Source organism: Nuphar pumila, chromosome 5 (genome assembly GCF_984573655.1).
Source record: "Nuphar pumila chromosome 5, dmNupPumi1.hap1.1, whole genome shotgun sequence".
In the NCBI taxonomy this organism is placed as follows: Eukaryota; Viridiplantae; Streptophyta; class Magnoliopsida; order Nymphaeales; family Nymphaeaceae; genus Nuphar; species Nuphar pumila.
The window spans coordinates 129,613,911-129,625,065 of NC_143253.1; the positions used below are offsets into that span (position 1 = coordinate 129,613,911).

The window sequence follows — 11,155 nt, forward strand, 5'->3', positions numbered from 1 at the left end:
CAATAGAGAGTTCCCGCAAACGTTGAAGGTGTAGGAGAAGGGAGTTTTAGGGAATTTTGGAAAAATTTGACTGCAGCAGCAATTAGGCGTTTGGGTTGAAAGGATGAGAGAGAGAATGGTTGGAGAGGAGAGTCATTTCTTGTATTGTATTGATTTATCATTTTGTTGAAAACTCACTTTCAATGTAGTGATCCAAATGTGTGCCCTTCATTTGCTCAGCTCACAATGGTGCTCAAGCCCTTGCAACAACTTGTCGTGTCTAATCATTGAAGACTCGCAGAGCTCACATCTGCTGCAGGAGGCCTCTATAAATTCTACTCCATAAGTCTGTGAAATAACAAAAGATTTCGGATAATTTTTGTAGAGTCAAAGTTGACAATGTATTCGTGTAGCACGTGTTGGCGTGTGCATAAGGAATTCTTGTGGGGCATCATAGTGGCAAAGAAGGAATTCTTGTACAGGGATGGTGTTGTTCAGGGAGAGTATTTGTAAATTTTATATGAAATTACAGAGTAAATAACCAACATGTTCCTTTATATATAAAGCATTAAAGCATTTAGTTTTTAGAATTCAGTATCGATTAAAGCATTTATATATAAAAAATATTAATTCTTATTTTTTTTCAAATTCCCAAATTTTAAATATTTTTTAGTTTTTAGATCCAATCCTATATCTATATCCAAAGTTAAAATTCATAATAAACATGTTAAAACACTCATATAGTTGGGCAGATCGGATCATATGATCCAAAATGAAGTAATCCGACCCATTATCTATGAATGTCTAAGTTGTCGGCATATCGTCATCAAACAACATATATTTTGAACACAACATTCTAGTAATGTCCAAACTAAGTATTGGACTTGGTACAGTTGTTATGGAATGAACAAAACCAATCTTTTGTTTAGTTTTTTTGTTCATTTCGTCCAATCTGAGCAAACCATCAAACATGCCCATAAGGTACACCCTTCCTCGGGCTCCGTTTGTGAGCTTGTGAGCTTTACATGCAAATCACAAGTGGGACTCGTTTTCTTAAAAAATGTTTTTGAAAGCTTTATAATATAATATATATAATACATATAATATATCTATAATACATGTATAAACCACATAATATGCATATTATGTATATAACATATATACCAAGTATAGTTACATAAATTTATAATATGTAAACAAAGCCTATACAGTGCAAGTCGAGCAGCTTGCCTTGTTCAAACACCACTTATTTACCTAAACGAGCTTGCTGAGCTCAATTTTCGAGCCAAGACAAGTTAACAGCTAGCTGCTCATTTCATTTCTCAACCCTAGTTATAAATCTCTCTCTCTCTCTATATATATATATAGAGAGAGAGAGAGGGTAATAGAAATATGCTAAATGAAACATGTTAAATGGGTTTTTTCTTAACTATTTTTGTTTTATTTTTAAATTCTGACCGTAAATATGTGATCTATATACTTGATTTTATAATAAACAGGTGTTCAATTCCCAAACATGGGTGGGTTTTTATAAGATTGGAAAAATCAACGGCTCAAAATCTTCATAAATTTGAGGCTCTAAATATTATTTTTTTCATAAAAAATACATGATCCAAGTCTGGGTTCCTAATAAAGCGACTATGTCCAACATATTTATGGGGTTGGAACCGTTAAAAATCAACCAAAAAACTGAAAAATCATTTAACATGTTTTATTTATCAAGGATGTATTATCCCCCCCCCTCCTCTCTCTCTCTCTCTCTCTCTCTCTCTATATATATATATATATATATATATATATATATATATATATATATATAGAGAGAGAGAGAGAGAGAGAGAGAGAGAGAGAGAGAGAGAGAGAGAGAGGAACACTCTCAACACAATCTTAAGTTTAACTATCCCTTCTTTTTATGGGTGGAGAGAGTGCCTAGCAGAAATTGAACCTGATGTCCCTTGGCATTACAGACCATCCAATTCAGCAAGATCCTTCAACCAATATTTGGTAACATATCACCTGAAGAAATCATAGATGCAGATTATTTTCACCCAACTGGACCTCATAGATGCGTTCAGCATGGTTCAAATCCGCAAGATCGACTCTTGAACAGTGTTTTGTTTTGTTTTTTAAATACAATTTTTGTGAGCCAAGAAAATATGGCAAATTGAACACCATTGGTTTTTTTAAGCCTTGTAAAATCTTATATCTATATGTTTAATTGGACTACCTAAAAGCTGATTCCCTCTAACCAAACCATGTAGACCATCATGAAAACAATAAAAAAATAAGAGTTTTTTTTTCAATGGCAAGCTGGGGTTAGGCAGACCCCTACCAGTTTATCGATCAAAACTATATAGATACAATTGAGATTCAGGTTAACCTTGGGAACCAATCAGGAGGGCAGTTTTTCTAGTGGCATTCCCCAAAATTGTTAGATATGGAGGCTAGTATTCTAGCCATCTCATTTCCTGTAGGAGTGGTATATTGAATTCTGAACCTATCAAAATTATACAAAATATCAACATCCCCTGCAACTGAGGCCGGATTATCTCTGCCTTCAATTTTCTCTGTTAAGACCTGCTACAAGGTCTATGCGAGAAGACTCAATGATGATTTGCTGGTTAACATTCAAAGTTCTCAATTCCTTAGATATTAACTTACCTTGACTGTGCACCCAGCCAGCCTTGAGGAAAAGCCCCTTGGCTATATCCCTCAGAGTATAACCTATTTTCCAACTCCTCTGGAATATCCCATACAGTGCCAAAAGAGGGGCATTTGTACTTCATGCGATGACCAATTGTGTTTCTTATGGTATATATATATATATATATATATATATATATATATATATATATATATATATATATATATATATATATATATATATATATATAATTTAGTCAATTGTGCCTAAAATCTAGTTGGAATCTCACAATGCAAGTTATTTTGACACAATGTAACTTTATAGACGTGTTCAACGTGATCGATTTAGTGAGAACTGACTTTTGGATCATGCTTTTTAAGCAAAAAAAAAAGAAAAAGTGCATTTACAATCGTGGACTTTGCATTAGGAGAGACTTGTACACAAGTCAAATTCTGGCGATACAAAAATCAGCTTCTACTAAAACAACACATAGATCACATTTGATAAAACATGTAGATCACATTTATAATGTTAGATGTGATAAATAACAAAAAATATGGTGTTTTGCTAAGTCAATTGTATTTACAATCAATTGTAGCAAATATCAAACATTATAGTATATATATTTGCTACAATCGATTTAGAATATCATGATGCGAGTTGTTTTGACTCAATCTAACCTCATAGATGTGTTCAACATGCTAGATTTAGCAGGGATCGACTCTTGGATCATGTATTTTTGGCCAAAAAATATGTTTCATCGAGTCATGAAGAAAATAATACATTGATAGCCATTGATTTTTGGATGGATGAAAAAAAATAGTATGTAGATCGGATTCTGGTGATCCAAAAAACCAGTTCCAACTAAATAAAATATGTAGATCACATCCATGGTGTTAGATATGAAAAAAAAAACAAAAAATAAAGTAACGTTTTTGCTAAGTCAATTGTATTTATAATCGATTGTAGCAAATATTATATGATATATATATAGTAGGTGGCAACTGCCTACTACTTTTCTACTGGGCTTTGAAAGGATTTTTTTTTCTAAAATCCGATCATACATATGTGATTTATATGCTTGATTTTGTAGGAATCGACTCCTTTGGTTCATCAGATTCTAACACATAATTAAGTTTTTATAAGATTTAAAAATCAATGGTCTATAATTTTTAAAAATATTCAATGCTTAAAAAAATCATCTTTTATCAAAAAAATATATTCCAAATATCATTTTCTAGCAATTTGACCATGCCGAACACATCTACAGTTTGCAAAAAAAACCCGAAAACACCTATTCACTGGTGGTAGGCAGCAACCACTTTTCTTATATATATATATACACTCTTTACGAGACGAATATGAGCCAAGCCACAAGCGGCCCTTATTGTTTCTCAGTTGGACCCTGGTAATTGGGATCCAAACAAGAGCAATTGACCAGGCTCATAAGCAAGCTTTGTAACACAAATCACATGACATTGATTTGAATGGATCCACCATTCGGTTGTGGTATTTTTTATGACATTATAATTGGATCCATCAACTGTAAAATTTTCGAGCCCCAGACTAAACCCATAGTCGCTATTGATGAATTTTTAGGGAAAAGAAAACATTTTCCCGAAAAAAGCACAGCTGTGGACTTGCCTCAATGGACCACACCATAGTAAAAAAAGAAAACAAATTTATTGTTAGATATTTTAACAAGTTTGTTTATTTCTAAAAAGTTAATAAAATCATAACAAACCAAAAAAGAAGGAAAAGAAAAAAATATCTGAAACAAAATATTTAAATAAAAATAAAAGCACAAGCTATTTCAATAAAACCGAGTTGATTTAAGGGAAAATAAAAGAAAGTACAACATGGCGTGCACTACGCTCTACGATCTACCATAACACCCTATCAATTAGAAAAAAACAACGACTTATTTTCGGTTCCACATTCTAAAGTAGAAAGGCAATAAGAAAACAGTGTAAAACGACATACAAATCTACATCGATTAAAATTTACAGACGCTGGGCTATCCTTCCCCCACCTGTCACCCTCTCGTCACAGGAGGGTGCAAACTGTAAAACACATGAACGAATCCCTTTAAATGTGGTAACCTCTGGCCCTTCCACAGAGGAGTGCATTTGTTGGTATGTTATATTCGTTTTGGAGGCTCCTCTCTGGCGTCCAAACCCTTATGTAGAGTTGCTGGCCAAGGTACTGCCTTCCCCAGTTTGCAGACCTAAGGTTCCACATCCCTTCATTATCGAAGGACACATAAATTGCTGTCCAGGCATTTGGGTACACCTACAGAGAGAGAGAGAGAGAGAGAGAGAGAGAGAGAGAGAGAGAGAGAGAGACCAACTTAAGTTAAACTGAGTCAAATGAAATTAAGTTAAACTGAGTAAAATGAAATTTGGGAATTAGAATGGCCACATCCTTTTCCATCAAAGAGGGTCAGCGTACCTGAACGGTGTATCTAGTAGGAGCATCAACCAGATTATATGTCCTTCTCCTGGCTTGTGACCACTGTCCCAAACCCATCCTGCATTAAAAGTTATTTGAAATCATGACTCGAACTATGAAAAATAAATATTGACCTGCAAAAGAGGAGGATAAGGGGAAAGGGCATACCCTACAACCCAAAAATCATAACCATCGAGGTGCCATGACTGAAGGCTGTTCTCATTATTCTGGAAAACTATTTCCACAAACGCATGATAGGCAGCAGATGCAACTGCAGTGCCTAGGTAGGCAGCATTTCCTGAAGGGAAGTCTTGAATGCTGTTGAGACTGAACACTCCAACTATGCCGAAATAATCGGCAAGCTTCAATGGCGTGTCGACGTTAACATAGGAGACACCATTTACCGCATAACGTTGCTTGCCGTTAATTCGAGGTGCAGAGTTTGCAAACACGATCGTTCTGGAGGGTACAATCTTGCCATAGTGGAATGACCCTTGCGGGTTAGGTCTAGCTGCGCTTGCTGTCAAATTCCATCTGTCAAAGGGATCGTGAAATCAATAATTTCCAAAAGTTAAAATCAACAGTCACAGGCAGTATACTTGAAAGCATCTAATTATTTTGTAATCCTAGAATCCGGTAACATTACCTGAATGATCTAGCCTGGTTGAGAGACCAAGCCACTTCATAGGTAGGGCCCCAAGGGATGGGTCCTGACACAGGGGCATAAGAATTTGTATAGTGCAGCACAGCGGTGGCTGTGACAACACGGCGACTGAAACGGGTAGAGGCAACAATGTAATAGTCCTTGGGGCCCTGATCAGCTGTGACCAAAACGGCCACTGATTGTCCAACATGCACGTCCAGGGAATCATAGACATTTTCAATCGGATGTGCGCCTTCAATTTCTACCAGCTTCAGCTTATGACCCTGAATCCTGAAGTTGAGTGATGCCTGCAAGCCCACATTGGAGATCCTAAAGATATAGGTTTTGCCTGTCAAAAAAAAAAGTTCTCGGGTTGTCAGATGTTTATGCATCCATTTAAGTCATTCTAACAATATTTCATCTGAATATGTATGCATGCATACAACACACAAAAATGTTATATTTCATCCATCAGCAATGACTGGCATTTACGCCTGCGCACATCCACTAAACTTGCAACATGCAAGATCCGATGTGCTTGACCTGATAGCCAAGTGATGAATGAAATTCATAGGCTACCTAGCACAAAACCACCTTTAAGACTCAAATCAGGTATCTTCAAACCATGATTAGAGGATTTCAAATGATAAAAAACACTTGGAGAGAATTTTAAGTTGTCAGGCATCAAGGAGAAGAAAAGAACACTTTCAAGGTGGATCATCTTGTTTCAAGAAACATTTTAATATAACAAAATATGGCATATCTAAGTCACTTGGTTCTGCCTATAGGGATCTAGGTCTCTCTATACTCATTCTGAACCCAAATGAAGAGTAGAATACGGGGATAAGACCTAATTAAGATAAAACTTGGTGAACCTGATTTAGTTCCTGAAAAAAAGACTCAGATCCAACAGAGATCTGAGTCAAGCTAATCAAATCAGATCTGGTTCTACCTATAAACAGCAATATGAGTGGCAAATTTAGCTCTAAAAATCAATCTACACTGAACTTAAAAGCAACATAACTCTATGGAGTAATGTAAGCATCGAAGCGAGAAGCACAAAAGACAGTCCCATTACCTTGATCCACATTGAAGGTGGAGGAATGTGATTGACCATTTATAAGAACTCCATCGGGGAAAGGCAAAGGGTGTCCCGCATCCAGGAAATGTTGCAATGTCTACATATGTCACAGGTCAAAGTATGAATCAATCATGGGTCCAGAACATAGGCGCATAGTTAACAGCTACTAGGACAAAGAAAGCATGAAAAATATTGAACATATTTTCAAATCTATAGTAACAATACATTACAATAGCCTATAGGTATCTCACCAAATCCACAGGTTTACGAACCTTATGGCCAAACTTGGACCAGTCACCAATGAGCACTGTATGGTCCCCAGAAGGAGGAGGATAAGGAACAGGTATGAGAGGCCTTTTAACAACAACAATACCTCCAAACCCTCCAGCAGCTTTGTGCATGCCGGTTGAAGGAAAGTAAGAATATGTGCCGATCTGATCTTTTGGTTGGAATCTGTATGTGTAGTTTCCTCCTGGTGGGATAGGACAATTTGTTCCAAGAACTCCATCTTGCCATGAGTTTTTCCGCTGTTTAATGCCATTCCTAGCAGTTTTCCATAGTAACAAATATATCAAGTGATGCAATATGGCCTAAGGAGCATAGAAAACAGATGACATAGATGATAACTGCTATCATGTATAACAAACATAAGGAGAAATTGGGTAACCAAAGATTTGTTAAGCACCTGCATTTTGACAACAGGGGACACAACATTACAACCCAATCAATGTTTTAAACAATTAGCTGGTCCTTTTCTTTCTTGAAAAAATGTACAAAAAGGAAAGCAAAACGTACAAGTCGTTCCTTTAATTACATTAATAGAAGCTCATTCCTTTAATTGCATAAATAGAATCTTTTTAGCAATACATATTGACAACATCACTAACTGAAATGTGAAAAGGTTGTGAAGGATTGCTATGAGATCGTCCAAAGAATACATGAAATCACTTGCAACCAGCTTATAATGTACAGGAAAAGAATAGTTTAGAGTCTAGACTCTACCAAATCTGTTTAAACAAGTCCACCCAAAACTCAATCCTATACAAAAGATTGCAGGGCTCTGTTTAATTGAGCAATGAAAAGTTCAATATCAGCTGGGCTGAACCAACCATTTTAAACCATTTCAGCACTGATTATATCCATCCTGGATAAGCAAATCGAGATCTTCAAATTTACTCGAACAAAGGGTCAGATTCCACATGAACTAGACCAGACAAATCAATTCAAGCAACCTGACAAAGTCTTTGCCTAGATCATTATGGCTTTTTCACAGACCCAATTTATCCAGTTGGCCCCAGAGCCATGGTAAGATCAATAACACATCGATTGCTTAGAAAGAGAGAGCAACTTGAGAATGACTGCTGTCTCTCTTCTCACTCACTAGCAAGAAGATCAAATATATCCCAATTTCAAGCACATAGCCAAACAAATGAAATGCTTTTAGCTGAAAATTGGATTGAAGATACATACCAGGTGAGAAGGAAAGGCTGATCTAGCTTGTTGAAGACATTAAGAATGATGTTGTCATTAGTCATGCAGACTATGCGAGGGCCAGGAAACTGCCCATTAATGAGTATGCCCTTAACAATCCAGCCAACAGAAGAATCAGTCAATAAACACAAAAACATGCTGTGATGCTTAAAAGGGTACAAATGTAAATCATGCTTTTTCAGAAGTAGCATGATTGACTCCAACCTGTTGGCGGACGCCAAGAGGGTAAATTGTTCCATAGGTGATCGTCCATGTTAGGAGCCTATAAGGGTTATCTGCTCTAACAAGGCAGAAAAAAAGGCAAGACAGAACACCATAAAGGAGATGTGGGAAGCTATTTCCTCTCATGTTGTCGCAAGAAAAATGACTAGATCTTGGACTTCCTGCAAATCCACATTCATACTGAGAAACTTCTACATTGATCAAGTTGAATCTAAGCACACAAAATATCTCCATATCTAAAGCTTCAACAGAGACCATAACGATATGCAAATACATGTAGAAAAACCGTACAAAACAACAAAAAGGGAAATGAAAAAGATTACATAGTGTCTGGCACTTCATTGAACATTTTAAGTTGCAAAAACCAACTAAAATAAAATGTTTGAAATTGGAATCTTACCAAGCCAACATCAACAAAATTTTACAGTTTAGTGATCTTGAAGTACAAGCATGTTATCTATCTAGAACACCACAGAATTGAATTGTGAAAATCTTTTATATTCAGATGGTGGAAGACTTCTACTTAGAGTTTCAGCAAGGCTTCTACTGAACATTTCCAGAAACCGTACACTTTGAAGTGTTGAAAACACAGAAAGAGCAAGTTGGATCTGAAAACAGCAAGAAGCATTTTAGACGTAGAAAATGCAGCACTAGAATATGTGTTTCTCGTCATTAACAAAGTGAGCGCAAAAAATCCTTTCCGCTAGAACACTTCACGTCAAAATTTACAACAGTAAGAGGCATCCACATATTTTAAGAGGAAAAAACTGTTGATTGCAACTATATCTCTCAATTAGAAAGCTCAAAAAGTAGCTCAAAATCTGAATCCATTTAAACAGCCGAATGCATCTTGATTTAGGAAACTATGGCAAGCGATCAAGAGATTTCAGCCACGATCAAACAAAAATAAGTGAAAACTATGCTCTGGAAACTCTAGAGCTCCAAATCTGAAGCCTAACAGGGCCAGACAGTACAGAACAGGCGGTGTTTTCACAAAAGTAAGTGTTATCTGCGGCATTTACCAAAGGCATTGTGAATCAAACGAATGAAAAAAAGCATTTCCAATATCCGAAACAGATCTACAAAACGACAGATTCATCTCGATCCAGATGAAAGAACGACACTGGAGAATCGGCGATTTCCGAAACTGACATCACAAGAAACCTTTAAACGTCTACATTCTAAAGAAGAAAGCTCAACAATGCAGTTCAGAGAGATCCACGGCGGATTAACTCCCTCTCTCCGAACTCTAGAGATAAAAAATTTCTCAGTAAAGCCGAAGCCTCGTCAGTTATGTTTATCCACTTTTTCCAACAAATGAACGTCCAGAGAGTCTCAGAGAAACCATAAAAAAAAAGCTAGCTTTTAGCAGCGAAGAAGCACAAGCAAAACAAAATCCACGATCTTTTCATTGCATCAGACGAGGGAAACGAAAGAAGATTCACAAGAAAGAAATGAAGAAAGAGAAGGAGTTCCTACCGGAAAACGCGAGAGACCTCCGGAGCTGACCGGAGAGCCCAGTTCGCAACAGGACAGAGGATGCAGCAAGAAGAGACAGCCTTTAAAAAGAGGCGGGAAGGAACGGTGAATCCTTCACCGACAGCTCCGGATGCCAGGCTAGCGCCTCATATACGACGCGCTTTCTTAATCTTAAGAGATTTATAATACCAATTTTCTTGTGTTTTAAATTTGAAGCATCGTCTTTTTGTGTCACTCCTTCACTTGCATCTGTATCCGTAACGCAGATTTCCGCCATTAACGGGGAGCGACTATTTAGCGTGATTCTGCGTCCCAAGGCCCACCACCTCGCCTCCCTTTTTCTTTTCTTACCTTATTTTTTTTTTTCTCATGTCTCCTGCACGATCTACGGCGCAGACGAAGCTCAACGAGGCAGATGCTTAGCAACACGAGACGTTCTGAAGAATGAAACAAAGAAATACTGTGAACTGTGATGCGAATGGTCACGGGACCAACCGCAAATCGTTATGTGACTCCTCCTCAGATAAGCAGTGTCCTGTGAGTCCTCTCGCCCTCTCCTTGTTGATTTTAAATAATGCGGTAAAAAACGTCCCCTCTTTCACGTGCGCGGGTGATCTCCGAGTTGTTAAGCGATGGGGAAGGTCCTGTATAATGGGGTGAAACGGATCGGACCGTAGTGGATCCAAATCTGAATTCGAATATTGGGCAGTAAGTATGAATTCTGGTTTGGACCCAAGATGGATTAGCTTCGCTTGGTAGAGTTCAATCTGGATCGTGATTTGAGTTGAGGAAAGAACCGAGTCCGAAATGAGTCGAGCGGTCCGACTCAGCTGGAGGCGTCTTTGCACATTCATGGATGAGATCGGCCCGCACACGCACTTAATTCAATGTGTTTTGTCAGCCTTTTACAGCTCACTTTTTGGTCTGTAATCGTACACCTTTTTCGTGTACGCTCACGGCTCACGGGATGCTTTGCGTCCTTGATGTTTCACTCTGACCGGTTAATGCTCCAGGAGGAGGGGGAGCTATTATATGAGCACCGCATCATCATTTTGACCGTCAGATTGGAAAATTAACGGTTCAGATTATTGTGGGAGTCGATAATCTCGGATTTTAACCGATGATGACTAGCGGTAAACACTTAGCGCAAACCCTTTTTTCGCTT

At 37.5% G+C, this 11,155-nt stretch overlaps 1 protein-coding gene across 1 annotated transcript; it reads right to left on the reverse strand.

Annotated features, from left to right (window-relative positions):
* Positions 1–4,442: 4,442 nt before the first annotated feature.
* On the reverse strand, positions 4,443–10,515 carry LOC149838695 (L-ascorbate oxidase homolog). The gene is made up of 9 exons (XM_090006746.1): positions 9,991–10,515; positions 8,494–8,672; positions 8,269–8,378; positions 7,071–7,341; positions 6,796–6,895; positions 5,721–6,066; positions 5,243–5,608; positions 5,075–5,153; positions 4,443–4,915 (listed from the first exon to the last, which is right to left on the reverse strand). The coding sequence occupies exons 2-9, from the start codon at positions 8,635–8,637 to the stop codon at positions 4,712–4,714; spliced, it is 1,620 nt and encodes a 539-aa protein (XP_089862872.1). The 5' UTR covers positions 8,638–8,672; positions 9,991–10,515; the 3' UTR covers positions 4,443–4,711.
* Between the last annotated feature and the right edge of the window lie 640 nt (positions 10,516–11,155).

Coding starts and splice junctions, on each gene's coding strand:
- LOC149838695 (XM_090006746.1), bottom strand. CDS start 8,637: ATGAGAGGAAATAGCTTCCCACATCTCCTTTATGGTGTTCTGTCTTGC. Junction 6,896..7,070: donor GGTCCAAGTTTGGCCATAAG/GTTCGTAAACCT, acceptor TGACATATGTAG/ACATTGCAACATTTCCTGGA. Junction 5,154..5,242: donor TATGATTTTTGGGTTGTAGG/GTATGCCCTTTC, acceptor CTTTTAATGCAG/GATGGGTTTGGGACAGTGGT.